This window comes from Harpia harpyja, chromosome 15 (assembly GCF_026419915.1).
Source record: "Harpia harpyja isolate bHarHar1 chromosome 15, bHarHar1 primary haplotype, whole genome shotgun sequence".
Taxonomy (NCBI): Eukaryota; Metazoa; Chordata; class Aves; order Accipitriformes; family Accipitridae; genus Harpia; species Harpia harpyja.
In genome coordinates, this window is record NC_068954.1 from 8594725 (window position 1) to 8620168 (window position 25444).

Consider the following 25444-nt stretch of genomic DNA (forward strand, 5'->3'; position numbering starts at 1 on the left):
AATTCATGATACAATACATTTTGCATAGATTGGTATAGGGAAGGAAGGATGGATCTATATTGTATAAAGTTCAGAATTTGTTTAACGTGGAAGACTTTGGTCCCTAGTTACACTATATGCTCCAACAGAGTAGGTACGTTTCCAGAGGGAGGGGGAAAGAATTCAGATGACAAGATTCTCTGGACATTAATGCATATCATATCATCAAATCCTGAAACTCAGTTGATAGAATTTACCATCACACTATTTGACCTCTTTACACTTAAAAGTCCAACAGGTAGGTTTTAGATTTGCAAAAGCAGCCAGATTTCAAGAGCAGCTGGAACTGTTTTATGACTTACTCTGGTTACAACAGCTAAAATAGACTAGAGACAGAAATAATCACACCTCATGCTTAAAAATACACATTAATTTGAGAAGGAGTTCTCCCTTTACTCAGCTTGCCGCAAATTTATTGAAAACACTGTGAGTTTTTCCCCCAAAATGTGCAGGCTCACATACAAACTACTTAGACAAGATATCACATCTAGCGCATCAATATTCTGTCCAGTATACGACAAGTCCTAGTTTACCAAACAATTATATCTAAGCTTTTGGCAGTGGCAAACTTTGCAGGCAGCTGTAAACTTTATTGACAATGTAGAACCAAATAAAGGTTCGCCTAAGAACTCCAATTCATAGCTCGATGCCAAATTAGCATAAGTGAAATATGAGTATTTAATATAATAAAACATGAGCTGCAAGCATCTAGCCCATCCCAGGAAAAATGTGAAACCAGAAGGTATTTTAATGAAAAACTGGAAGCAAATATCACAGTCTAATGTTCAAAAGCCATAAGAGTTAATTTTAGTTTGAAAGGAAATCATTTTTCAAAGTTCTGTACTCTGTTTAAAAACAGATTGAGCAAGTTTATTAAATTAGCAGACCACTGCATTTATGAAATCCATAAGTCAGATCAATGGTGCACAGTCAGCTCTAGAAAGTAATTGCTGGCTTCTTTCAAAATGGACAATCCAAAAACTTCCAAGGACTAGTTTTTCCCTCCATTATTTATAACAAGCAAAACATGGTGCAATAGATTCTAATTCATAATGCCTTTTTAATGTTTTTATAGCACAACATATGGACTCATTTCTAATCTCTGTGGATGACAGGTTGCCATTATTGAATTTCCATTAATATGAATTATGGGTACAATATATTTTACCCAATATTTTCTACCCCAGGACTAACATGATTCTACAATAAAAAATTACATGGTCAGCAATTTTTTCAGAAAGAGAAAGCACTAACAGCCATCAGTCTTGCCACAACACTATGCATCTAATCTTGACCTTGCATCCATCTGATACTACAGAATCACCAGCCATAATTTACATGCACATTCATGGTTGTTAAAATGCCAGTATTTAGCTGTCTAACTACGGCTTCCAAGCGGCAAGTCAAGGCTTGCTCAGTGGGCTTTCTCTCCTCTGCCCTGCTGGAAATTACTTAGTCATTTGGGCCAGGTAATGCAAGATGATTGGACATGAGCCGAGTCCTGTCCCTTTTGTGCATGCCTCCAAATACTTATGTGTGTCTGAAGAACTCATTCTCCCTAATGAAAACAGCTCTTAAGGACCAGGCAGACTCATGCACACTTCAGCTCCTTCTGTTTTGCTCACCAGCAGCTACCTGCCATGGGTATCTCTCCACAGGAAAGTCTCAATCCATCTAAATGATAAAAAACATACTAAAGAGTAGGCATGAAAATAGCCATCCTGAGATCAACGGGCCTACCTGCATGCTTGAAGGCAAGCATATACTTCATGTTTTACCAGATGGTTGAAAGACCAAGATACAGCGTGTGGTTACAGAAGTCCCCAAGCTGCAGGCTGTGGGAAGTACACACCAGGGAAGTATACATATAGCATACTTGCAATGTAAATCTCCCACTGGAGGCAGAATATCGAGCTGTATGAATGCATAGTCTCACCTGCTATGACTGTTCTTATCTTTTATGGACTGAACTAGGATTAGCAGCATAAAACACGCTTTAACATTATCACTAATACCAGTAAAGTATGGCAGCTGCTTTGGAAGAAGTCTTTTTAATGGTCACCAATGAACTGCGCACAGACCTTGCTGCACCAGGGCAGAAAGGCAATAAAGCATTTTTCTTTGATTTTCAAAAGACATGTAGCAATAAAGATCTGTTAAATGGAACAAAGAACTTCCCAAATGCCAGGAATGGCATGGTCCCTGCCCTGCGGAGCTCACATCCAAAAATGACAAGAAAATGACATGTGAAGAAAATAACACGAGAAGCAAGTAAGTAGATGACAGGTAACGACGCTGAGTAATACCATATGTGTTGCCGTACACACACTCCGAACAGGTATTTGGCAAAGTCTGCTCCTAAATACAGATGCATTCAGAAATACTCACAGCCCAGCCTTAATCAGAGGATTAGTTTTTGCCAGCATCGTGGTAGTACACAGTTCTTTAGGAGAAATCCACGTACAAAGAGGGCAAGGGGGTGCAAACAATCTCTGGAAGCACATGCCAGGCACAGAGGATAAACAAAACATTTATCAGAAAAGCAAACAAAAAGGTAATCAAACCCAGAGTCCTTGGGATAACAGATGGCAGGATTGGGGACACAAAAAGATACATGTGTGGAAGCTGAGCAGGGGGTTGTTTGAATGATTCTGACATTTCTTTAAATGTCAGATCATAATTATGACGTCTCCACCACCACCTTGTAGGTATATAGCCACTTCTAGCTGAGGCCTCACAGCTCGCAGAGAGCTGCACTTCAGCATTTTGAGCTATCTGTCATGTTCCCACCTTTTATTCTGGTGAGAATGAACAAGCAAACACCAAACTCCCACTGAACACCTACTACTTCAGTTTTAATTTCAAGGTTTCCTCACTGTTCAGTTAAATCGCTGGGTGTATTATACAGATTTATATGGAGTGCTACACACTGAGAAGCACCATGAGATAAGTGGGAGAAAGGGCAATATTTAAAGAAGTTCGGAGAACCCTGCGCATACAGCGTACTCTATAAACACCCCGCCAGAGAAGGAAAAGTGTGGTATAATCTTTTGCATAAGTTTATATGTGTAAAACCTATGTTAATAAAAATCAGTCCTTGTTCACTATTTGAACACAAATCCCATTAATAATTCCATTAAGCTACCACTTCAGTTCATTATTTTACCCATTTGCACTTCGCTATATTCACTGTCAACATCTGCTGCTTTTCCTGAGAAAGAGGGCGAACAAGGCCATGCAATCGCATTTATGTTCAACGCTATACCCTTGGCTTGCTGGTGAGCGGTGCTGATATAAAGGGCATTTCAACTCTCTCCTACCCAGAGACAGAATACATTGCCTTCCAACACAACCAGCCTCCGTCCATGACTTAACATCTAACATCCATCCCCGAATTCAAATTACCTAATTATCAGAGCTACTCAGCATGCTTGCTCAATAGTTTACTAAGCAGACACTTTAAAGAGGAAAGGGGGTGGGTGGGGGGAAGAAAAGGAGGACTGACACACGGAGAGTAATAGATAACAAGCAATGTGAGTTTATATTTTGAAAGTAAATGCTTGGGGGGGGGGAACAGACCTAGACAAAAAGAAGAACTCCCCCCAAAATCAAGCCCCACAACACACTTTGGTCATGTTAAACATTCAGGGAGGCAACAGATAACATAATCACAATGCACAGCAGGGTCCTCAGTGAAGAATGGGTACACGACTTTTAAAAGGTTATTACAGCAAATTTAAGCAAACCAATTGCACAGAGACCAGAGAGCAGCTAAACAGAGGTTTTCAGGACTTCTGTTCTGATCACTGAGGCTGATTCCAATTGGCTCAATTTGATCTAACAATCAAAAAGTCAAATGATATGAAGAAAGATATTTCCTCCAGTAAATTGAAAAAGGTGGAGTGGGAGCTTATTTAGATTCGCTTCCTGCAACTGCATTTCTTTCTTTCCTTCTTTCTCCAAGCAGTCTAGCTCTTGTAAAAGGGTTTCAGCAGCAGTACGCACAGTTGCACATTGCTCCATCTATGTACTTTTATTCTGTCCAGGAACACTCACCTCCAAAGGAAAAGCGAACAGCCAGGGCACTAAACACAATGAAGCAGAAACACAAAGGGAAAAGGGCTGAGAAACAGAAGCTCATTTCCAACAGCACTGAACAACTACCCGGTGCTAATAGCGTTACATTTGACTGAACCTGACTGGCAAAACACCCCACTATTAACCCCTAAGCTGTTCATCAAATAGACTTGTAAACTGTTCCTCTACAAAGGTATGGTAGATTTGGCAGATTTTATGGTTGATGGGATTAAGAAAGTGAGTCACCAGAGCTCTTCAAGAAATAACACCACAGGTGAGATGCACCAAGCTTTGTTTCTATAGCCTCTTCTGAGGGGAAGTATCCCAAATATAACATATGCTTAATAGATTTCTGTACAGGTGCCATCACAAATGGACCAGTGGACATATCCTGCGATAAATACTTCAGATAAAGTATCTGGCACTGAAAAGTCTCCAAATTTGTCAGCACTGACTGAAAATCAAGGCCAAATCCACCCCACATGGAGACACACACATTAACCGTGCTACTTTAATTTTGTTTACACAGGCTGTGGCATGTGCAAGAGGGCACGTGCAGTCTGTGAGAGCCACTTGTGGGAACACTAATTTTAGTTCATATGATGACTAAAATGTTGAAGGTAAAGCAAAACCTCAGGTCTCTCTTCTTGCAACGCTAGAAGGATGCACCAACAAGGCACTCTGGAGCTCTCTGCTCATGGAATCAGGCAACTTCTGTTAATAAATGAATTCATAATTTATCTCCAAAAAATCAAGATGCATACCTAATTGTATCTCAGGCAGCTGGAAACAGAAGCATGCAGATGAAAACAGAGCAGGACAAAAGGATATAACCATACACTTGGAATTTCACCAGTCCTGGCAACTATCACGGGTTTATTGGGCTTTCATTGGCAGAAAGCAGTATTATTTTCTATTCAATGCTGTGGTGAGAAAGGAAGAGAATAGACAGTCTACTAAGTGAAAAACCAGTTGTGCAGGTAGCGAGAGGTGTTTCTACTTCAACACTTAATGGCTAACATGATCTTTCATACCAGCCGTATGCCAACTTCCATCCAGTATCTAACACAACCTCTTATTTCCAGATCCAACAGAAAAGATAAAAATAATTCCCTGGCACCAAGAACATCTGCAGAACATATTCTTCATTCTGATACAGGAACTGAATTCACCAGCAATTAGTGGCCCATGTGCAAAACCATGACAAAGATTTCTGACAAATAGCTGAAACAACTCCCTAGAAGATACACTTCTAGACTCCCTTAGACTATATATTTCTATTTGTAATGGGAAAGTGGTTCACAAAGTATTTTAGTTGCTCTGACAATTTACAACAGGGACAGACCACACCATCTTAGTGCACAGATACACCTGCTGAAAGAACAGATAAAGTGGAGATGTACTCATGCTCCTTATTGTTCAGATACAACTCAGTCAAGTATGAAACTGTAGAGTCAAGTAAAACCAATTACACTTGCCTCAAACACAAAGCCATCCCAGTAACTAGAAAACTAAACAGGGCCAGGACCTGTTACACGGCTCTGAGGCCAAATGAGATGGCCTGGCCACAGTCACAGGATTATATACTTCTACCCTCCAAAACAAGGTGGCTATATCCAAACCGCCAATTGGGAATGGCTGCTGGCCTTTGCTAATCCCCAAGCCATGCCTTGGAATTGTTAATGACAGCACTAGCTGGCCCCAGCCAAACGCAAGGCAGAGCTTGTGCTAACAATTTAATGGTATAGATGGTCAAGTTCCAGCTCTTGGGCCCATGCCCTGGCACCGCTTAATCTACTAGCATAGACCTAGCCAAACGCAGTTGTATTGTGAGCAGAGCTGGCTGGAAAGCAGACACAAAAAAAGAAATCTGACCAAATCTAAAATGTCTATGCATTGTCATTATTCCCTTCCTTAGTTTTCTGGTTTTTTTTAAGTTTTATTTTCCAGACAGCCTTATTTCCACAGAGGTGTTCTATATGTCAAAACAACAGAAGGTCAAAATAGTTGTGGTAAGTGACAAGCGTGTTTCATTTCTTACCCACAACTCAGTGGTAGTTGCCAGCAAGCTATGGTGCTTCCAGTACAGTCAGATACACTGTAGGAAGTGTCACAAGAGTTTAAATCAAGTGTCTGATGGAAAATGGGGGACAAGGACAAAGATGTCGAGAGTGAAGTAGAAAGGCAAAAAGAAATGAATGAAAGCTTGGATTGGTCCACAAACTTTGCAGCATTGCTTAAGTTTTGTTTAATCTCCTAGTTCAAAGAGTTGGATGTAAAAAGGCACGCTGCTCAACAACTGCTGCAATTACCTTATCTCTCTCTGGTTTTGAACTACCTTCTTTGTTCCGTATCAAAAGAATGACCCCAAAGGTCTTTGCTGCAGAACAAATCTGCTTCCTTGCCAATGGGTCACAAGGCTAGGTAAGCAAGATTGGCTTTGCAGACTTATTGCTGAGGTCAAGGTAACTTCCATAACTACCTTTGCGTGGCAGATGCCACCCCTCTGTTCTCTGAAAGAAACCTTTTAAGAGAGTCTAGACTGACTTTTCTCCAAGACTCCTTTCCACAGCTGTCTGCAGGCTCTCACTACTAGAAAATAACCAGACTGGCTTCACTGGAAAGGGCTCTTGAAAGCCACCAGGTACATCCCCTGCTCAGAGCAGGCTAACACTACACTGGATCGCTTGGGGCTTTGTCTGCTCGAGATGTGGATAACTTCAGGGTATGCAACAACATCTCTAGGCACCTGTGCCAGTGTTTGGCTACTCTCAGTGTGAGTAATTTCTTCCTTCTTTCTAACTAAGGATTTCCTTTGCTGACTTCTGTGTGCATTGCCCTTTCCCTTTCTATTGCTCGCCCCTGAGAAGACTCTGGCAGTGTCTTCTCCATAAGCACCCACTAGAAAGCTGAAGAGAGCAATCACATCCCCCTCAGCCTGTGCAAACCCAGCCCTTAGCCTCTCCTCCACCACAGCACTGCACTATTGTATGGGACAACCACCCAGCACAACCTGAGGAGCAACGTGGCCCACAGGGAACAGAGGAGGAACACAAAGTGAAGTGGTCAGCTTGGGTCTGTCTGGGTGAATTTATAGGTGGCTTGCTCCACTCTTTTACTTCTGGTTATTTTAAAAGGGCCCTCTCTCACTCCCCTCGGTTCACTGCATCAAAGAGCACGCTCCAAACTTTACAGAGCACTGACACTGAACTTTTGCTGACCTGTCCCTTTACAAAGCAACCAGTGATGGAAACAATGGCAATTTACAGGAAAACTCAGGAGTTATCTACATAACATGAAGATGGAAATGAAGATGGATCTATTGAAAGACTTGAAACAGCTGTACAGCCCATAGCTTAGATGACATCTAAAAACCTTGAAATAGCATTATCCTGCACTGCTCCAGAGCTAAACATTATTGTAAAGCAGTTCATATTTCTAAGTAGGCTGAGAAAAAAAGGTGAATGGCAGATTTGTATGTGGCAAACAAAGTATCTGTGATCCATATCTTCAAAAACTGTATAGGTGTGTATGTCTTAATCAAAGCAGCACACCTGACATAATTACGCATGTGCATAATGACCTCAAAAGCCATCAATTCTACACATCGGACACTTCGGTCACAGGAAAACTACCAGAAAAATTATTGCAGGCAGTGGAAAAAGTGTTTATGAAATGGAGTTTAAAACTTCATGAGCAAGAATGGAATTAATACACTTAAATTTTCCTCTATAATCCAGCTTGAAGAACCTTGCAAAGATAAATGCTAGACCTTTAAAAGCAGGGATGATAAAGATAATTAATGAAAGCTTAGAAAGATAATAATGTCTCAAATCCATGTGGGGTATAACTATTGCTCAGCTTTTGAGGAAAAGGAAGATAAATTATTCAGTCTTACTCCATCCCAGCATGAGGCAGAAATTCTAAAGGAAACAAGCTGTTCAAAAACAAAACTGTGACGACTATGCCAAGATAGGAGTTAGGCTCAGTAGACCTAAAAGAAATCCAAAGTTCTAGTATTTATTGGCCGACGAGGATTCTGGGTATTGTTTTAAAGCAAACTGACAACACCTCTGCCTTGTGAAGTATATTTAAGTGGTGATTCAATTCTAGCATGATGTCAGGGTCGTACCATAGAATGCTTTTGGTTGGAAGGGACCTCTGCACATCACTTGGTCCACTCCTGCTCAAAACAAGGTGAACTTTGATGTTAGATCAGTGTGCTCCTGGTTGTGTCCAGCTGAGCTTGCAGTGTTTCCGATGGAGATTCTGCAGCTGTTCTGGGCCTTTGCTCCAGTTTTGGACCCTGCATTGAGAATTTTTTTTTTTCCTTATATGTAATCAGAATTTATCTTGCTACAATTTGTGTTCATTGCTGCTTCTCCTTTCACAGCGCACCTCTGAGAAGAATCTTTACACTGTCCCAATTAGACAGGCATAAAGAGGAATCAAACTCACCCTGAGCCTTCCCTTCCCCATGCTCAACAGAGCCAGCTCTCAGCTTCTCCTTGTATGTCTTGTGCTTCAGTCCCCAAATCACCTTGGTGGCTCTCCACTGCACTTGCTCCGCCAGGTCAGTGTCTGTCTTACACCTGGGAGCCCCAAACTGGACATGATACTCAGGATGTAGTCACAGAAGTGACAGACAGAGCACTTTGAACTGTTTGCTACTCTTGTTGATACATCCCAGAGTTTGGTTGCCCTTCATTGTCACCACTACTCATTTTCAACTTGGTCTCCACCAGGACCTGTAGGTCTTTTTCTGTAAAGCTGCTTTCTACCCATTTGCAGCTCAGCCTGTACTGCTGCATGGTGTTATTTCACCCCAGGTGCAAGGCTTTGCATTTGCCTTTGCTGAGCTTCATCTGGTTACTACCAGGCCATTTTTCCAGTTTGTCTTGGTCCTTTTGAATCGTAGCACTGCCCTCTAGCATATTGCTCCCCTCAATTTTTTATTTGTATATTCATTGCAATGCCCAGGTTATTAATAAAGATATTCAATGTTATCAGCCCCAATATTGACCACTCATCCCACTGCCAGTGGGGCTTTGAACTGTTGCCATCTACTCCCCCTGAGCCTGGTAGTCCTGCCAGTTTTCCACCTCTCTTATAGTCAATCCATGCAGTACATATCCCTCCACATTAGTTAAAACGATACCACGGGACACTGTCAAAACTTTGCTAAAGTTAAAAGTAAATAAAAGCCCCGGGGCCCGCCTTGTCCGCTAACCCAGTCGTCTCATCACAGAAGGCCATCAGGTTGCTCAGGTATGATTTATCCTTGGCTGCTCCAGTGACCTTCTGGTCCTTTTTGTACCTGGCGATACCTTCGAGCAAGATTTGCTACACAATCCTCCTAGACATTCAGGTTGGGCTGACCAGCTCATAGTTCCCTGGATCCCCCTTCTTGCCCTCTTTGGAGATGGCCATGACTATTGTCTTCTCTTGTCATCAGGAACCTTCCCTGATCACCATGGCCTTTCAAGGATGATAGCAAGTGACTTCAAAATGGCATCAGCTCATCTGTTTCCCTCAGTATCCCTTTATGTATCCTGCCTGGTCCCATGGAGTTGTGTATGTCCAATTCACTTAAAAGGTCTGTAAGTCCATTCCTCATCCTCTATCCCTGTCCTCATGCCTATCCTCTACCATGGGCTGTACTTCACTCCCCCAGACTCTGCTGCTAGGCAAATGGACTTGAGAGAATCTGACAGCAGATATTGCCAGTAAAGACCAAGGCAAAGGAGGCATGAGTAACTCTGCTTCTCCTATGTCAATTTGGGACTATATCCCTTTACCCTCTGAGCAGTGGGCCCACATTGTCCTTTTGCTGCCAATGTATTTACAGGCACCCTTCTTGCAGCTCTTCATGTCCCTTGCCAATTTTAGACCCAGCTGATCTTTGGCTTTCCTAATTTTAAACCTGCACAACAAAGCACTGTTTCTAAATGCCACCTGCATAGCCTCTCCTCTCCTCTCCTCTCCTTCTCCTCTCCTCTCCTCTCCTGCTCCCCTCCCCTCCCCTATGAGGAAAGTCTGTGAGAGCTGGGACTGTTCAGCCTGAAGAAGAGAAGGCTCAGGGGGATCTCATCAATGTATACAAATACCTGCAAGGAGGGTGCAAAGAAGACACCCATCTAAAAGAAGGGCCAGAAGGAGGATTCAGGGAACTAAAGGCCTCTCAGCCTGACCTCGGTGCTGGGGAAGGTCATGGAGCAGATCATCTTGAGTGCCATCACACGGCACGTACAGGACAACCAGGTGATCAGGCCCAGCCAGCATGGGTTTATGAAAGGCGGGTCCTGCTTGACTAACCTGATCTCCTTCTATCTCCTGATCTCCTTCAATGACAAGGTGACCCACTTAGTGGATGAGGGAAAGGCTGTGGATGTCGTCTACCTAGAACTTAGTAAAGCCTTTGACACCATTTCCCACAGCATTCTCCTGGAGAAACTGGCTGCTCATGGCTTGGATGGGCGTACTCTTTGCTGGGGAAACAACTGGCGGGATGGCCGGGCCCAAAGAGTTGTGGTGAATGGAGTGAAATCCAGTTGGCAGCCGGTCACAAGTGGTGTTCCCCAGGGCTCGATATTGGGGCCAGTTCTGTTTAATATCTTTATCAATGATCTGGATGAGGGCATCGAGTGCAACCCTCAGTAAGTTCACAGAGGACACCAAGTTGGGTGGGAGTGTTGATCTGCTGGAGGGTAGGAAGGCTCTACAGAGGGATCTGGACAGGCTGGATCGATGGGCCGAGGCCAACTGTGTGAGGTTCAACAAGGCCAAGTGCCGGGTCCTGCACTTGGGTCACAACAACCCCATGTAACACCACAGGCTTGGGGAAGAGTGGCTGGAAAGCTGCCTGGCAGAAAAGGACCTGGGGGTGTTGGTCAACAGGAGGCTGAATATGAGCCAGCAGTGTGCCCATGTGGCCAGGAAAGCCGATAGCATCCTGGCCTGTATCAGAAATAGGGTGGCCAGCAGGAGCAGGGAGGTGATCGTCCCCCTGTACTGGGCACTGGTGAGGCCGCACCTCGAGTACTGTGTTCAGTTTTGGGCCCCTCGCTACAGGAAAGACCTTGAGGTGCTGGAGCGTGTCCAGAGAAGGGCAACGAAGCTGGTGAAGGGCCTGGAGCACAAGTCTTATGAGGAGCAGCTGGGGGAACTGGGATTGTTCAGCCTGGAGAAAAGGAGGCTGAGGGGAGACCTGATCGCTCTCTACAACTACCTGAAAGGAGGCTGTAGCCAGGTGGGGGTCGGTCTCTTCTCCCAACTAACAAGTGACAGGACAAGAGGAGGTGGCCCCAAGTTGCGCCGGGGAGGTTTAGATTGGACATTAGGAAAACTTTCTTCACCAAAAAGGGTTGTCAAGCATTGGAACGGGCTGCCCAGGGAAGTGGTTGAGTCACCATCCCTGGAGGTGTTTAAAAGATGTGTAGATGTGGCACTTAGGGACATGGTGTTGTGGTGGACTTGGCAGTGCTAGGTTAACGGTTGGACTTGATGATCTTGAAGGTCTTTTCCAACCTAAACGATTCTATGAGTCTATCAATATCAGGAAACACTATTTTACTAAGAGGGTGACTGAGCACTTGCACAGACTGCCCAGAGAGGTTGTGGAGTCTCCATCCTTGGAGATATTCAAAAGCCACCTGGACATGGTCCTGGGCAACTGGCTCTAGATGGCCCTGCTTGAGCAGGGGAGTTGGACCAGATCACCTCCAGAGGTCCCTTCCAACCTCAACCATTCAGTGATTCTGTGATTCTCCCTGTTCCCATATACCTCCTTTGTTCACTTGAGCTTGTTCAGGATTTCCAAGTTCAGGCAGGATGGCCTCTAGCCATGCCTGCTTGGCTCTTGTACAGTGTCTGAGCAATTCCTGTGCCACCAGGAGGTTGTCACTGATGAACTACTGGATTCTTCTGCAGGGTCTTGTACAACACAGCTCCTCTTACAAAGACTGGCACTTCTGAAAAATAATGTAAGGATTTGCAGGGGAACACATGGTCAAATTATGCCCAGCATTGCTCTTTGGGAGTATTCCACTTGCTGGCTGACAAATGTACCTTGATGCATTACTTCAGTGGTTTTGAATGTATGGACTTTGTATAACACTTCATGTTCCTTTGGGATAAAAGGATAACTTTAATTATATATAATATTATAATATAAACAGTATATAATCTTAAACATTCAAATTACACAGCCAAAAAAGCTTCTCTTTCTTGACATGTTTGTGCAACAACTTAGTAGTAAATATTATTCACATACTTTTTAGTGCTTTGTTTCAGGATTATCATAAAAGACCTGGGATCATAAACAGCAAGAAATAATGCTATGATATGAAGAATTTATTACCAGTTATTATTCATTATTTATACAGTGGGTGCATATTGCTTTACACACAAACACCACTTTACAGACAGCATATATTTCTCTGCAGAACTTCTACAAGCTTTGTTTTCCAAAGTCAGCCGGTTTGGTGACCCTAAATTGTAGTGGGTAACAACCACAAACATTTCAGCTTGACAGGAGCGGAGAACAACTGAAAACAGGAGACAGACCGACTTCTGGGAGAATTCAGAATAGTCAGTTCCTCCAAACCAAAGTAAAATGTGCATTTTGTTTGCCGAAAAATGCCCTTTTCATCCAAGAACAGTGTTAGAACAGTTAACCAACACTTGGACATTCAGTAATGCTTCAAATTCCAAGAGAAAACCCAGCAAAATAACTTGGGTACCTGCAAGTTTATCCTTTTCTACATGCTACTTTGAAAAGTAATGTTTGATTATAAATCTTCATCAGAGCTGCTTCTAGACAGTGAAACTGGAGCCGGGACAAAGTGTGAGGAATTCCTTTTGTGGTCTGCCCTACAGTACTCTTGCAGGCATTGACAATAAGCCTGTGTCTTGCCCACTCACAAGATAGTGAGTCACTGTATTTCCATTTATGCAGAAGATATTTGCACCTTGTGTGCATTGTTCAGATGGGATGGAGCGCAGTTCAACATTGCTGATGTAACGCGACTCCTGGCATTACTTCTGTGGCATTGACAGAGCAATCCTCCGTCAAAACAGCACAGGCTGCCTACGTTTCATGCCATCAAGTCACAAGATCCTCGTGCTCCTCTTAAAGGTCTGGCACTTTTTCAAGAGGATTTTCAGGATTGTAGACAGGGCAGTGGTGCTCCTTTAATGTCAATTTGGAGTGTCAGCTCTGGCTGATCAGAGCTTCCTGGTATGCCCAGAGCACATCAGCCTGTGTCCAGCGTTTGCAGGTGCAGCATTCAGCAGTACAAGGAGCCAGAGAACAGAGTTTAATATACTGTTTATCACTCCCAGGGCCAAATTTATTTTTATGTCTATCAGCTTCATAGACAACTGTCGTATCAAGCAGGAAGTCAAGGCCCATAGAAATCACAGGGAGAGGTGAAGCTTGGCTCACTTCTATTTCTTTTTCTTTTTATTCATTTGGCTCATTTGTTTTGCAAGCAACTTCTAAATTGAAAACTGTAAATCAATCAGCAATTTGAGGAAACCAATGCCATCAAGAAAATATTATCTGGCAAACAATTTATTTTCCTTCTGATATGCATTAAAATTGTGGTTTTAAGAATGACCATTGTTTTCCTGTTACTTCTAACAAAAATTATGGTCCCCACCCAAGCACTTCTGCAGCCTTCTACAAACTGTTTGCATCAGGCTCCTCTGTACCCAATGTATACCTTAATCTACTCATCCCCTCCCTCCCTTGGTGATTTCTCTGACATTACCCTCTTCAGGCAACGCCAAAATCAGAAATTAACTAGTTGAGAAAGGATCGGCTTACTTGAAAATACTTTCCAGGGCCTACCTGGCAAAGTTAAGCATTGACAGCAAAAATAATAGGAAACCACCAAGTGATTCCTTGTAAAATTCTTTTTGTAGCTACGTTTGATGGTGACAATAGCAATACAATCCTAAATGACAGCAACAACCTTAGGATTTTATGCATCTACAACTCAGATAACCTGCCCTCCTTTAGCAGTACTGCTCCTTGAAAATAAACCCTCTAATAATTAACATCAAATCATAGGCAAGGAAGCTCTCAGGCAGGCTTTTTTAGCCTGACAGGAGGCTGGGACAAATTTTCTAATGAAACACCCATGCCTCCTGAATGGCAGAAGTATATATCCTGCTGCATTTTAATGGATAATCTGCAACAAATATATGTGAAAACGAAGTAATGATGAGAAAGAAATAAGAAAATAAAAAGAACTCTAAGTCATTTCAAAGAATCAAGCACTTAAATCCTGGCCAACACACATTTTCTTTAGGTAACTCTTATTACTGGTATTTATCCCTTTTGGAAGTCAAGATACTTTTTGATCAAAGTGCCAAAGCCTAGAAATACTCCTTTTTCTCTATCCAAAGCTGTCATGTTTGTGACCTTGTAAGTACTTGGCTATGTCAATTAGTGCTTCAAAACTGCTGCCTTTCATCTTCAAATGGAACTGGGCCTAGAAACTGGCCAGACCTCTTAGCTCTTTCAACAGATGATAAACACATTGCAAGTCAAAAAATGCAAGCAGCTTTTTTTGACTTTACAGATTAATTAGCATGCCAGGGCTTTCAGACCAATTTCAGCCCAACAAAGTATCTGCAAAAGTTGACAAACTAAACCCACATTTTGTATGTTCCAATTTCTACACTATTAAAAATATATAAAAACACATCTGAGAAAAAATACTAAAATAAGGTGGTAAGAGGAAGTGACAGATCATCAGCACAATTCAAGCCCTCTCTAGGGCGACAGATCATAAAGAATAGCCTTCTACAGAGAAGCCTAAAAAATGCCCAAGGTGTCTCTCCAGTTTGTTCAAAGGGAATAATTGGTTCCTCTTCTTCAAGGCATTCAACACGTCAGTTTTGGAACCCCCCACTGATCTTGCTTTGCTCTCTTGTCCCTTGGTGGCACAATTACTTCCCAGGAGTTGTAACTTTTTCATAGTAGCTTAATGTGATTACTTCAGCAGAAGTCATTGCTGAGTTCAATTTACAGAGATTTTTGGTCGATTTGTAAATAGCAAAAAGAAAAAAAGTCTCCTGGGAGTCAACGATCAAATCTCAAATCTCCATGTTTCCTCCTCTCATTCCTGGTACAAGCTCTGCCCATTCCTTAAAAAGCAGCTCTCAAAATTATTTGAGGATACCAGGAGGATACTATAATGATATTTTTTTGTGGTGCACTCTGCCACTTTCACCCTAGCTGAGCTGGTGTGATGGCACATCATTGCCAACGTGATACACTTTGGCTGTCTTTCCTTGCTTGCAAACTGCTCACAGAAGGCACAGTCTGGAAGCTGCACTCCAGTTAAATTGTGTGTCACCCCGAAAGGTAAATTGTGCAAAGCTTATTGAACTTTCAAACCTAGAAAACCAGGAGAATGTGATTTGGGTGTCAGGGAAAACCTGACCTTGTCTTCCGTTACAAACCATTGAGTGTTATGTACTCTGGGCATTGCTCTGATTTCCTATACATTCATGTAATAGTCCGCCATAATTAGAGTGTCAAATGCACCACAAGTCTCTGCATAGGTGGGAACAGGCTTGCATCTCATTTACCAACGAAACTGGACATCACTCTATTTTAAAAATGTATCCATAGGTAAAAATAGGCTCCTGGAAAAAAATCAGTTGCACTATTTGACATCCAGCAACTGAAGCCTTACTTACCATCACAGTAATTTGCCAAAAGAATCAGGAGAATCTTTAACACAGCTTTTGCTGTTATTGTACTTGGGCTGGACTCCTATATTGCATCCAGATGAAAGAATTGACAGGCTACTATCTGAAATGCTGACAAAAATATGCCAACTATCAATACAAACCCTCAGGGGAGTGGAAGAGTAGCTTTGCACAGAGAAGCTAAAGAGCAAATCCTATATACTTCATCACTGCATGTTTTGACTGTTTTCTAGCAACTGTTGTATTCCAATATTTATAATCTCTCTCTTTATGCAAGCCTCTTATGTTTTATAATAAAAAGAGTACATAAATTTCAGTTACCGTTGCAGAGCAAATTGTTGTATGTAATTAGTCATGTACAACATAAGGCGTAACTTGAAAAACAATTCGTGTTTATTTTTCCTCTGCTTAATCAATATTTTAAATATTTGTGGAAGCCATACACCGGCTTAGCAAATCATCACCTCCAAAGCGAAAGAGAACAGACAACACAAATTCTGCAACGTACAGCAAATCATCTGCATATGACAGACTGCTGTTGAGGGAACTAAATTTTTTTTGACCATAAAGGAAAGAAGCATATAACATTTTACTTCTGTGCTGTTCCACTTTATTCCTTTTTACTGTGCATTCCTCAGCCATACTGACTTGTTTTTCCTTTAACATAAGAATTTTCTTCCCTCCCCACGCATCTTTTTAACGCTATTTAGTTGCAGTGATGCACAGAGACAAAGACAGTGGGGGAGATTTTTTTCCCCTGCAAACCTTGCCTGACTTTCCAGAGGGGTTAACAAATGCTTTACCATCTCTGTCTTCTCTCCCACATCATAACTGTGGCTAACCACAGAGGGATAAAAACTACAGTAGCAACAACACACAGCCTTAAATGCTATGGGAGTATTGTAAATACAGGAGGCCAGGATTACATCTCAGTTATGTTATTTAAAGACTTAAAACTATACAGTTATCCCTGAGCTCAACTAGAGAAAATCTTATCAAAACTGAAGACTGGCATTTTTATAAAATTTGTCAGAGCTTTAACCTTGAGAATAACAAATCATGGGGGGGGGGGGGGGCTTAAGAATCAATTTATGTTCCAAGCAAAGGGTTTTTAAAATGAAGGTTGAAAAAAAATTTAGATCTCACTTGGTGTTGCACAGATTCTGTTGATGTATCAATCTTTTCAGGCATTTAAAAATAATATAGAGATGATAAAAGTAAATGTTCTATAACCAAAAAATCTCTTGGTAATAAAATTTCAAATTACAGCCCATGACAACACTTCTAAATTGAAGCTGTGATACAGGAGCTTTGATGGAGAAAATTGTACAAGTAACTCGCAAAGTAATTCGGAAAAGCAACAAAGAATGAACGTGCTGCTGAGATGAACAGAAAACATAGCTGGAATGGTGTGCAGCATCCTTAAATGAATTTTAGACTGTTTTGTTGCCAGTATCTTAAGCAGTGCTGCAGTCTTATATGGATTTCTTTGATAGCTTCCTTCTATCAACAAATAACCTCACTGCAGGAAAAAAAAACCAAAACCCCACTGCACATGGACAAACCCAAACCTGAGCTCAATCATCATACATGACTGGGCTCAGAGTGTGACAAATTGATCCCAATGCAGAAGTTTAATGGTAGGAATTGCACTCTCCTGTCGACTACTTCAGGCATTCAAGGGGTTGAGGAAGTACCTCCAGCAAAGGACTCATCTCTTCAAACTACGCTGACTCTGCGTGCTGGTCTGTGGCCCAACACTTTGGATACAGCACCAGGGTAGAAAAGCCAAATTGAGTAAAAAAGCTGGAACTTTGCTCACAGTGGCACGTAATGAGCAGAAAAACCAATAATCACTACCTCCGAGTGCCTCAGTTTCCCTGTTGGCATACTGGGAGTGCAACATTAAACTATTTCTCACAGGTTGTTGAGGTTTAAATAGTTTTTCTGATGTCTTCTGGCAGCCTCCAATGAAATGGGTTATAGCAGTGCAAAGTATCATCATCATTTTGTTCAGCAAAAAATAACGCTCAGAAAAATACAGCTTTTTTGTTTAAATAACTCAGACCAAACATCCGTAACCACTTAAATGTGGCAGATCCACTAAGTGTGATTTGTACCAAAGCATCTGTGGTAAGAAGGTTACAGGTACGCTTTGAGAATAAATTTCAAAGGTCTGCAAAGTATAATTAGTTCTAAAGTTCTCCTACACATTAATAATTAGTAATAAAATCCTTCTAAAGCCCTCCACAGAAAGATGTACAAAGCTCTTCCAGAAGCATAAAAACACAGACCAAACCCAAACCCCTCACAGGAGGTGTTACATATCTTAAGCTTCCCTCTGAAGATGGTTTTACCTCTCTCCAACAGTTAATTTGATCAATTTTTTCTCTCCCAATGCTTTTTCCGTTCACATCACATAACTCGGGGTGAAGTCTTTAATCTTACATAGATTTACATAATAATTTAAAGACCAAACGGTTCAGCCAGATTAGATAGTATAGTGGTCCTTAAAACCATTTATCTATGAATTCCCTGACCAATTCCATCACCAACACAGGAAGTTTCATGGTCCAGTTACACGTCAGAGAGAAAAGAAGTTTTTCCCTCTATTTCAAATTTGTCACTTTAGGATTCTATTAATCGGGAGCTGAAGGACACAGATCTGACCAATGTCTGCCAATACTGGTATCCAGAAGACAGATCTTGTCAAACAGACTTCATTTCAGTCTTTGACAAGATTATGACTCTGATAACACATAATGGAGGATGATGGCATGTATATGTATTTTTAATAACTATTGACTTAGCACTTTGGCGAGAAACTCTTGAGCAATTATTAGCTGTGCAGACATGGGATCAGAGGAAGGGAGCAGTTTTATTGCCATGCAAGGGAATGGTGAGTCTGATGCTGAAAGGATGCATATGGTTTTGGTACCTATATTTTCAAAGGCAAATGAAGAATGGAGGGGATGCAAAAGATACATGGTTATTTGGAGGCTACTAAAACTGGTCAACAGCAGGAAACTAGAGGAATCAAGGACCAAAAGTCTGAAGACAGACTAAATGGTTTATAAAAAAAAATGAAACAAACTTTTAACTGTGAGGATAATTAATTAGTAGGAACACAAAATGAAGGGAGATGGACAGTTGGCCCCTATGCTTTCAGATCTTCAAACCAGCTCAGGAAGATATGCTAAAGTCAAAACTGTAACTGCATGATACACAGAGTCCTTTCTGTCCTCAGCCTGGAGGAACATTGCTGCCTGTACCCATATCCTTGGACAAAGAGACAAGGAGAATCAGGTTCTCAATCTTCTTGCTCCATTAATATCATGATACTTTCTTTATTCACCATGTCACCTCTGGTGTGGGGCACCCCCTTCCCACTGAGTTTAGTGACATCTGCCATAATGTTGGGGAAGGTTCAGACTGCAGAAGGGCAGCTAAGCAATCAAATATCCTGCTCCCGACCACAAAACAGAACTAAGAAATTCAGCTTAAGATGACACCTGCCCCCATGGGCTGGTACCCCATAAACATGCTCACAAAAAGGCTGCAGAGGGTAGACTGTGAACTCTCCACAGCTCAAGGCAACGCAGCACATTCCTGTTTTGTAAAATAAACCAAGCAACCACATTATTCTTCCGAGTTGTGATTTCCTCATTATACGGATTTAATTTTTTATGCCTAACCATTAGCTGGATTCTACAAGGGAAAGGCACTCGCTGGTTACATTGCTAACCACAAGTGTAAATCTGCTGTGTGTGAAGGAGAGAGACAGAGTCAGGCAGGGTGAACATGAGTATGTATGAGTACCTGATGTTTTTTTCTGACATCGTTTCACATCATTAGTTGGAAGCTTGCTAGGCACCATACCTTTACATCTCTGTTCATCCTACCTACCTCACTTCTTTCTCAAAGTTTTTTCTTCTTTAATACATGCAGTTTTGAATTTTTAGAGCTGTTTAGCTGATTCTTGGCAGAACAGGCTGGGGCAAAGACTGTATGCATTTTTACACATTTATTTTATGGGAGATTACACAGCTGATTAACAGTTCTCAGAATAAAAAGTGTCCCATGTTACCTCCATTCTAGTATATTTATTGCTTTTGATCTATTCATGCCAAAACATTCTTACTAATGAAAGTCATCAGAAAATTGTCTAATAACGTAATTTAGAAGACAGTTCACATTGAGCATATGATCAAAAGGCATTTAACTTGCTGTTCCTGCCTCCTCTCCCCCAATAAACACATGGTTTACTGGCACTGCTATGCTTCAAAATGGTTTTGAACATCTGGGAGAAGGGCTGATCAGCTCCAGACAATTGTTGGACTCTAAGTAGACCCAGGAACAAAGGTCATGATAAATGAAACGACTGCTTTGGCTCCAAAATTGCCTCAATCTTCTCCAGACAAAGCATGATTGAAATGCATCTATCTGTGGATAGCATCTGGAGAACTCTAAATATGTTTTGATCACAATCTGATTGGCTTCCTTCAAATGAAAATAATTTGAAGATGCCATGGAAAATTTTTAAAACCAATCACACTGTAAACTTCGGCCTAATGTTTCCTTCTGCAGCACTGACCTTGTTTTTCTACAGCATGAAAAAAAAATCAATATAATAATGGTACTGCAGTAAAATTTCAGCTTGCTCTTGGCTTACTTTAAATAACTTTATTGTCTCCTTTCCCTCTGTCTGTGTCTGCTGTATTTGGCACTTGCAGTTATTAAAATGAAACCAAGTTGAAAGAAAATGTTAAATATCATAAAAAGAAAACCAGCAGTGCTTCTGGCTCACTTTGCTAATGCTGTGGTCACCTTTACAATTTGCCAGGGTATTCTATTCCCCAGCTGTTCTACCTGAATTTGCATGCAGAAAGAAACCCCAACTTTCTACTGGAATAACAACTTGTACTCTGCAGATTTAAGGGAGCTAAATGTTTTTCAAAAAAAAGGAAAAGTCACCCTCTTCCCTCCAATTATATATTAGAACAAAAAAGCCCAATAGTTTACTAGTGATTCAATTCTTTGCCACTTAACATTTTCTTACTCCTTAGTGTGCATTTCTGTACAAATGAGAGAGCCTGGTTATAGAAGTCCCACTGTTACACTCCAGTCTGCACTAAGAACGAGGCTTTGAGACCCTTACAGGAAAGTACCAACTAAAGAGAAGAAAAAACACCATTCAGCCAAAATTATGCCCTTTAGTCACTTTCCACTCCCTCTGGATGAAAACCACATCCACTTGTTGTCAACCACAGCTCTGCCTTGCTCATCAGACAAGACGAGCATTCCCAAAAGCAAAAGCGGGAACCACACGTTCCAGGGAAAGCAACGCAAAGCCCAAATGTAGGCAGTGCTGAAAGGAAAGAAGCATTTGCTCTGCTTGGGCCTCTCAGAAGCATGGGAGCCCTCAGTCTTGGAGCAAGAAAGACCTACTCTAGTGTATGCACAACACACAAAAGAATAAAAAAGACATAGACTGCCCATAGAGATTTTTCTTCCCTCCTCTTGGCTACACCATGAACTCAGATTTTGCAAAGGGACAGAGGAAGCTCCGTCTCTAACATCCCTTCAGCACATCAACCCCAGAAAAAAAAGCTAAATTCTTACTTTGGTAGTTGAAGCTGGAGACGAGTTGGCCACCAGGCTCGTGATCACATCGCTGTTGACAGTGGTGCAAGCAGCAGTGGCCGGGGTGGGGAGCCGGGAGGGGACGATGGGCAGGGGCAGCAGCCCGGGGCGGTTGTTGCTGTTGGTGCTCGCAGCACTGCTGCAGTTGGTGCTGCTGACGTGATTGCCGTTGGAGCTCCAATCCCGGCGATCCCACCCAGCCCGATAATCTCTTTCAAACCGGCTGTGGTGCCGTGACATCTCGATGGAGGGCAGCTTCTTCTCAAAGGGAACTCGAGAGTTTGCCTTAAAGATTAAAACCAAAGAGGTGTTAGGAATAAGGTCCCAGCACAGCAATTGTACTCTATAATCACCAGGGCAAGTCCCTGCCATGCCTCCTCTGCTGTAGGAGAGCACTGTTTCTCCCCTTTTCCCAGCTAAACGTCCAGAGGAAAAGAGCGATGTTGTAGTAAATGTTAATCTAGAACACAAATGAGAGAGTTTGGATAACTACAAGCACGTGGTGGAGAGACCAGTCCCTCAGACCTGAGGAAACACCATCTGCCCAAGCTCTCCAGCAGGATAAGAAGCAACTGCACACAAGTCATGAAAAGCTGAGTTAGAAGAAAATCATCATTCAGATCTCCTGAGAGCAGGAGTGTTTACAACAGCTCTGTCTTGGGAGTTTTCTTAGTAGCCTTCAGATCATTTCTGTAGCTCTTTTCTGCACCTGATGCATGACCAAATATTAACCCTAAAGATCAGAGGCAGAAAATCTGCCTGCTAAATCTATCCATTACTTCTCTATTTTCAAAGCCAAATATTGCTTTACACAGCCCCCTCCCCTCCTTTTTGCTAGACCTCTTCACTGGAAGCTCCTACAGGAATGCTTCACCCTATGATGCCTGAGCTCTCTGCAGCATGGCTGCTCTCCAAGGCAGGCCAACATGTCTTGTCTCCCCCCATGCTTCTGGTTAGACTTAAAACACTTAATATACCTAAGATGATAGAATGACCTAGTCACTTTGTGTGATCATCCCACCCTTATCATTACTTACCTCCTCAGTCTTTATTATCCACAGATTTTATCTGTCAGGAGCAAGGCTTCTGAACACAATGCTGGGAGTTGAGACTCCCAACATCTAATCCTAGTTCTGATAATTATATGTTACGTAGCCTAGAGCAGTTACTTATGTCTTCCTGCCAAGGTCTCCTAACCTGCAGAATGGTGGCAATTGCTATTTTCCCAGCAGTGTTCAGAGTAAGTGAAAGTTTACAGCATTTGGAATTGAAGAACAATATAAATAAATGCTAAATATACTTATTCCCATAAATAAATAATAAGTATCTAGGTCACTGCAGCATCTGATTTATTTTATTTGCATCACACGATCCAGTAAGTTCTTTGTAATAATAACATCAGGTCAGTCGAAGTAATTTTGTTTCACAAATTCTTAGATACAAAAATGGACAATAAAAGCATCTGCTTATAATGGCTCAGGAGGGAGCTGGAACCAAAGTCACCCAGAAACTTAAAGAGAAGAAACTACTCTAAGAGGGATATAACTTAGAAGTGGTATAAAACAGTGTGCCTATCAACAATGTTAGTTATTCACCTGGTAGAAATTTAAAAAAAAGGCAAACAAACCCAACTATTATGACTAAATAATTAAAGGTTCAGCTGGTTCATGAGAGAGCTACTAGCTCGAGACGAAGAAAACTCTTCCTCAATCAAAAATTCAGTAATATAAATGTGTATTAAAAAAGCAAATCCCTCCCAAAATCATTATCTTCAACAAAAGGCAAATCTCCCAAGAAGCTGCATTTGTGATGGTTATGTGGCCCCTCTGCATGAGTGAGCACCTCCAGTGACAGCGTATATTGGGGACCACACAGCAATGTTTTAGATATTGACTACAAAATTAACATTCCTCTTAATCCAACAGAGCCAGCTATTTTTTCTCTGGTAGGATTTGATGCAAGATTTGACTTGAAGGTTGAGGATTCACTGATGTTTACTTAGATTCTTCTTTCTGTATTTTTGTGGCTATCTGATACTTTAATTCAGAAAGCTCATTTCACATTTTCCAGAGGACCATGTGGAAATGACAGCTATACACAGAACACAGCAAAAACCAGAGACACAAGTGCTGTGAAAGATGCTGTAGTGAAAACAGAAACTTTTGTTTTAGTAGAGGTGAAGAAAGCAAGTTTTTCCTCTAGTGGCAACTATCTCAGAATAAAATCAGTACCTAAAGAGAGCATCTTTAAAGGTTAGAAATTCCACAGGTATAAACCCCCTTCCTTTTGCTTTATAAATCTTTTGCAAAGCCAGGCAAAAAGGGAGACTGTAAACTGCAAGCTACAATTTCAAAATATCCTTTATTATTCGTTGCCTTTGGAAAAGTTTCTTTTTAAATCTGCACAGTCTCCACCACTGTATGAAGCTATCTTTTTTGACTGTTTGGATGGTGGCTGTCAAGTGAATGCCCTTCTCCTCCCGAGCTTGAGGATCTCCATTAGCTGTATTAGTGCACTTCTTGACAAGGCAACTAGAGAGAACCAAATCACATATCCCCCACCCACCCACACACTTGAGTATATCTGACATTTAATTCAGCAGAGAGCAGAGGCACACATGCACATAAGTCAATAGCTAGCAGTTTTTGCCACACGATCCAAGACACCATGCCCCCAGCAATTCTACTATCAGATGAGACTGACAGGCAATTACGTCAATAACAAGAAGGAAAAAAGCCTGTGACTAAGCCACACATTAAGAAGTTTACTTAAAAACCACCACCCTCTTCACAAGCAAATTTACTTCTCTGTCCAGCTACTGTATTTCATATTTCCAATAAAAAATAAAAGCCAGGGCTGAACGTCACTTTTTTTCTATGCATTGCATTAAATATACACTGCTTGTTTCAACATGTCATTTTTGGCTGGGTACAAAGATACTTGACAGCAACAAGATGTGCCGAAAAACCGGAGGGGATAACTATCTAATAATTGAGTATTCAACTGCTAGTGCTTGCTATTAATTGTTTAGAATTAGAAAGAATATAAAATGTTCTCATAAATAGCTGCTGGGTGAGGTAAGAAGTGGTTTGTGAACAGGCTAGCTAATTTTTAAATATATTTTTGGATCCAGAGTTTTTGCTTTGTCTAGACTATTTTTGTCAAGGATCATAACCATAATAATAATGTGTTAAACATATTTTGTACTCATAAGAAAAACTTCTCCAACAAAGTGTGTCCTGAGCCAAGCATAATCATCACATTCCTCTGCACAGAACTTGACACAGGGCAGCATAAGCCATCTTGAGAAACGGCAGTGACAGAGGCTGGTGGAAACCACACACGAACAGCAAGGAGGACAGCAGTCACTGTAATCAAAGGTATGTGAGCATTTCCATCCTAACCCAGCTGTTCCCAGTTCCAAAACACCCAATTTTAGGCTGAAATTTTCCAGACATGGATTCTTCTGGATTTTTTTTTTTAAGATTAAACAAAAAAAATCCCCTTTCTTTTGGGGAGACAGGGAGAAGGAGAAAGGTCAATACCTAATACTTACAAATGCCAATATCAATACCTACAGATAATTTATATGTTTTCCCTTTTTAAGGGAAGTTTTCCTCAACATCCATATGCATGTATTTTTCTCTTAAGTAGCTTTAGGTCCCTCTAAACACCACTAAGGAAAAGAAAGGTTTTTACCTCGTTCTTCAGACTTGGGGAACTCCTGGCGCTGTCTGCACTGAAGTCACCATCCCAGCTAAGCCTTGGCTAATTATAGATCTATCAACCTCAGTCTTGGGGCCGAATTTTCAGCTAGCATGAAGCTCCCCGCCGCTATGTCTAGAAGTCAGTTCTTGAGCATGTAAGCTTAAAGCTATCTCAGATACATCTACCCTACACCAGAGCCATAAAACTGCAATGTAGACATAGCCAGCAACAGAAAGAACGTAAGATTTGC

General features: G+C 41.6%; 1 protein-coding gene across 5 annotated transcripts in view; it reads right to left on the minus strand.

Moving 5' to 3' along the window:
* The window catches only part of KLHL29 (kelch like family member 29), a 408889-nt gene that overhangs the window by 231427 nt on the left and 152018 nt on the right, over window positions 1-25444 (minus strand). For all 5 annotated transcript variants that reach the window (XM_052809692.1, XM_052809690.1, XM_052809687.1 and 2 more), the window contains one exon: window positions 21466-21771. In XM_052809692.1, coding sequence (XP_052665652.1) covers window positions 21466-21726 — 261 coding nt within the window. In that variant the 5' untranslated portion in view covers window positions 21727-21771. The remainder of the gene's footprint in view (window positions 1-21465; window positions 21772-25444) is intronic.